The sequence below is a fragment of the Pterocles gutturalis genome, unplaced genomic scaffold, assembly GCF_000699245.1.
Source record: "Pterocles gutturalis isolate BGI_N339 unplaced genomic scaffold, ASM69924v1 scaffold32949, whole genome shotgun sequence".
NCBI lineage: Eukaryota > Metazoa > Chordata > Aves > Pterocliformes > Pteroclidae > Pterocles > Pterocles gutturalis.
In genome coordinates, this window is record NW_010131770.1 from 48,301 (window position 1) to 53,166 (window position 4,866).

General features: G+C 43.0%; 1 protein-coding gene across 1 annotated transcript in view; it reads left to right on the forward strand.

The window, feature by feature from the left end:
• The window catches only part of RAD54L2 (RAD54-like 2 (S. cerevisiae)), a 43,650-nt gene that overhangs the window by 26,129 nt on the left and 12,655 nt on the right, over positions 1 to 4,866 (forward strand). Inside the window, 5 exon segments of the mRNA XM_010080713.1 lie at positions 993 to 1,132; positions 2,735 to 2,866; positions 3,629 to 3,861; positions 4,350 to 4,532; positions 4,795 to 4,866. Coding sequence (XP_010079015.1) covers positions 993 to 1,132; positions 2,735 to 2,866; positions 3,629 to 3,861; positions 4,350 to 4,532; positions 4,795 to 4,866 — 760 coding nt within the window.

Genomic DNA, 4,866 nt, shown 5'->3' on the forward strand with positions numbered 1-4,866 from the left:
TGATGCTGTGACTGGTGACTGAAGTGTTGGAAATTGATTGTGTAAGTCACCACATATATTCTAGAACAGGTCGGGGGGTTGTATGTCCCTGTGGAATTTTTTTCAAGGGGATCCAGAATGCTCAGAGGAGACATAATGGAGCAGGAACTCCCCTGGCAGCATGTGTCTCTTTTGCCCTGTCTGGAACGTGCTGGTGGTCTTTAGTTTGCATTTAAGCTTGTGCAGATTGATTTTCTTAAAGCCAAAAGAATGAGTGTTGAGTTGGCCTTGGAAACTGAGACTTCATTAGGATGGAGGAGATGTCCCTGCCGTGTGGGGTTGGGTGGATTTAAAGGCTAGTTTGAGGGAGCTGGATGTTACTGCTGCTTGTACTGTGCCTCTCCTCTGGCAAAAGAGGCTTCGTTTCCAGAGCTGCACATGTGAAACTGGGGGAAAAGCAACTTTTGGAAGTCATGAAAATTACCTGTAAAAGTAAGGTGCTTTGAGATCATCCTTTGAAATGATTGTTAAAGCCATTAGAGGTCCTAGTTCCTGAAAATACCATGTCAGAGGAGAATCAGGGTGATGCCTTTCTGTAGGGGAATTGGTGCTTTTTCTTCTCATGTATCTTCTTTGCATGTCTCTGTGCGCTTTCTATTTATAAACTGCATAACAATAAATATCATCCTTTCAGATAGAAGAACTAGTCTATAATAACCTAGCTTAAGTGGATACTTACCCGCTCACATTTTTCCTTCTTTCATTATTTTGCTTCTGTCAAACTTTTGTGTTTTCCTTGAGTAATAGTAGTGTTACCCATAGTTGGGAAGTGCAGTCTTGAAATAGCTGTAGAATTTTTCTACAGCTTTTGGTGATGAAGTTCCTACTCTGTGTAGCTGACAGACTACCTGGAGCTTGTCAGTCATCTTTTGAGCCGTACAGCTGTTCAAGTTTTTGGAAGGAATTGTTTGAGTGTAACCAAATCGTGTTTCTCTGTTTGCTCCTGTGTTCAGAAAGCTGTTGCGTGAGGACCAACTGGAAGCCGTGACAAAAGCAGCCCAGCAGGAAGAGTTGGAGAGAAGGAAACGGCTAAAGCAGCAGCGGAAGGTTTACCCAGCCACTATCCCAACCGTACCACTAGAGTTTCTTCCTGGTAAGCAGTGGGAGATGCCACCTGAAGCAAGATTTTTAAGGATAGAAGCTGAATGAAGTTAGAGGCATGCTTGTCCATGATAGGACAAGGGGTAATGGTTTTAAACTAAAATAAGGTAGATTCAGACTAGATATAAGGAAGGAATTTTTTACAGTGAAGGTAGTGAGACACTGGAACAGGTTGCCCAGAGAGGCTGGAGATGCCCTGTCCCTGGAAATGTTCAAGGTCAGGTTGGATGGGTCTCTGAGCAACCTGATCTAGTTGAAGATGTCCCTGCTCATGGCAGGGGGGTTGGACAAGATGATGTTTGAAGGTCCCTTCCAACCCAAACCATTCTGTGATTCTGTGCTGTGCTTGGACTTTGAAGTGTAAGCTCTTGAAACAACAGTTCCAAACCGCTTGTTGATCCAGTGTAGTCAGTTCCACTTCTGAGCCAGTTCTGAATCAAGGTGCTGTAGCTGCATGGTGAAAGGTGACAGGTAACTTTTGTTGAAGGTATTTTGACAAGTGAAAATGCTGGATGCTTGAACAGGTCTCTTGTCTTTCTAGCTGGTGTGGAAGCTTAAACAAATGGACTTGACAGAAATGCCGTGTCCGTGGTCCAGATCATATTTGTACTGTGAATGGTCTGATAAGGTGTGGGGCTGATGCTAGGGACAGTGGAACAACAGAGTGGGTGTATGTTCATGATGTTAGACTGGGTGCACGTATGTTCACGATGTAACCTTGTCCTTTCTTGCATGTTTCAGCAAGCAGTGAAGTGGCAGGCAGTATAAATGGTTATGTTTTCTGGTGAATATGTCATCTCACTTTGCCTTCTAACCTGGATCATTTCAGTGATCTAGTTTCTAGCACAGCCTCTCAGACTGGTGTAAAGGGCAGAGAAGTGCAGTTGGAAGTTGTCAGGGGTAAGAAGTTCTTGAGTTGACTTTACCTCTTGAGAAAATGTATATTCTCCCTTAAGTGCAAGTGTTCAAAACATTTTTACATGAGGGGGAAGGAATAAGAGCTATTTAAAACACTTTAACTGTCATGGAATAGGTTGCAGCCCCAGAATAACTTCGCTGCTTGCCGAGACACTGCAGCGGTGCTTATTTGGCCCTGTTGAGCTAGCCTCTCTCCCCACATGGCAATACTTAAAACATAAAAACAAATTATCTGAAACAGCAAAAGTTGTTTATTGTATGTGGGATGTAATTATTACCGTGTCCCTACTAACAAAGGACAGTTACCATGCCTTCAGCAGTTGATACTTTCTCTGCTGGATGAAAACCAGCTTTTACTTCTGAACCCCCCAAAAAAAGAATTTAAAAAAAAAAGGGACTTTAGCATGTTGCATAGTCAGTCTGGTCCAGCCAGGGCATGCAATAGAGAGGGTGCCATCAGCAATGGGCTATTGTTTCAGCATATTGAGAAAGAAGGAGACTGTGACCCAGGAAGCTGAGTCATAGCAGTATTGTAGACAGTGAGAGTCTGTTATGGAAAATTCCAGGGCTAAGTTATTGGAGCAAAAGTGGAAGGAAATACTGTCTGGTTTCTGAACAATTTTGTCTCCTTCCCCATTATTATGAATTACTTATTGTTTGTGATTTATGTTTGTAGAGGACATCGTTTTCAGAACAGCAGAGGCTACCCAGCTCCCCCCTCAGGTCCTGGCTGAGGAAGTGATCTGCCTAGATAGTACCAGCAGCGGCAGTGAAGATGATGCTAAAGGAAAAAACAGCATTAAAGATGGTAAGTGACCAGTTGCCTCACCCTGGTTTTCTCACAATATGCTGTTTATTAGTCACAAGCCTCTTGTTTTTATCTAGTCCGATGCTCCAGTAGTGAATAACTTCATATTTTTGTAGGCCTATTGGTTTCAAAATTTATATGGCCAGTTCTGGTCATTGAGTCCTGAACTGACATTTATAACCTAGCCTGTCAGGAACCCTTGTGAACTTGTGTTTTTTTCTGCTTTATAAATGCCCTTGATTTTGCTCCTTGCTCTGCTGAAGAATGCTTACATAAGATGTGGCATCATCTGCTATGTATGAAAGGTGCATCTGAGTATTCAGATCTGCAGCTCAAAGTGCTTTTGTGTCCCTTGTCCCAAATGGATCTAAGCTGACTCCTTTATAGCACTCTGGTGGAGTACTTCTGCCTGATATCCTTGGTGGTCCTTAGATATTGTATCAACAGGTAAAATGCATGTCTGGGTTTGAAAAGAGGACACAAAAAAATTAAGAAAACACAAAACACTTACAGAAACTGCCTAGTGTTCTGCCCAAATTAATGTTCTCTGAAACACGGGGAAACTCATGCTTTTATATGCTGGCCTGAGGCCTGATGTGTGTCTGTGTTGTGCCCGCTTGTTCAGAATCAGTTGTTAGGCCAGTATGGAACTGCAGAAGGTGGCAGTCTTATTTTCCAGATATGAGGTTTTTTCCATGCGTGATAAACCCTGACGTCAAGTTAACTTTTGCCCTTATTCTCTCCTGTTCTGGTTTCTTACAGAAGTGATTGAGCTGAGTTCAGGAGAGGATGATGCCCTCCAAATTGTGGACAGCAGTGACTCTGGCAATGAAGGGGAGGAGGATGGCAGTGAAGAGAGCAGTGGCTCTCATGTGAATGATGCCTTAAATCAGTCAGATGCTCTGGGGCAGGTCATTGTCAACATCAATCATCCACCAAATGAGGAGGACATTTTCCTGGCTCCCCAGCTTGCACATGCAGTAAAACCTCATCAGGTAGGCTTTATTAGCCTTGGAAATGCAGTGAATTCAGGCAAGCCTGCCCTGTAATCTCAGCAGAACTACTTTGGTGAGCTCTGTGACCAGTCTGGTTGTGGTGATGGCTATTGTGGACAAAGTAGTAAGGACAAATTAAAGGAAGGCCAGGCCTATGTATAACTTTGAATATTGTTCTCATCAGACCTTTGTATGTTTAGATGAACATTTTTAAAATATAAGTATATTTATAAACAAACCAATCAACCCCAATTCAGATCCTCTGGCTACAAATGAATTTTGATTTAATGTTATACTCTTGGAAAGTTTTATAAGTATCTAAAAATATTGACTTTCTGAGCCTTCCCTAGATTAGAGTACTGTAGAGAATTTGGAACATCCCCTTTATATTTTCGTGGTTTATGCAATCCTAATGTGCTTGCCACTCTGTAAATACATACCCACCTTGTTCTTTTCTCCCACCATACCTTTTCTATTTTTCTGTCTAGATTGGTGGGATCCGATTCCTATATGACAACTTGGTCGAGTCCTTGGAGAGATTTAAAACCAGCAGTGGGTTTGGGTGTATTTTAGCACATAGCATGGGCCTGGGCAAGACCATACAGGTCATCTCTTTCTTGGATGTACTTTTTCGGCACACGGAGGCAAAGACTGTTCTTGCCATTGTACCTGTAAGTAGTCCATGTGAAGGGCTGGCTGAGGGGCTTCTTTGCGCTACTTCTTTCTTTGCATAGAGAAGGTTGATTAGTGTCCCGTTTCATGTCAAGCTCTATCATACCCTTGCTTGTCTTCTCCCTCTTTCATTCCCTGTGTCCCTGAGTTTGCATGCTGTGGTGTGGCACAGCTGGGTGTCATTCCCTGTTCTCATTTTTGCTCTGAAAATCCCGAGTGACTCAGCTGGGTTTTTAATCCTTCCATGGCTAACTTTTTCAGGTGAATACGCTCCAGAACTGGCTAGCAGAATTCAACATGTGGCTCCCAGCACCTGAAAACCTTCCCGCTGAT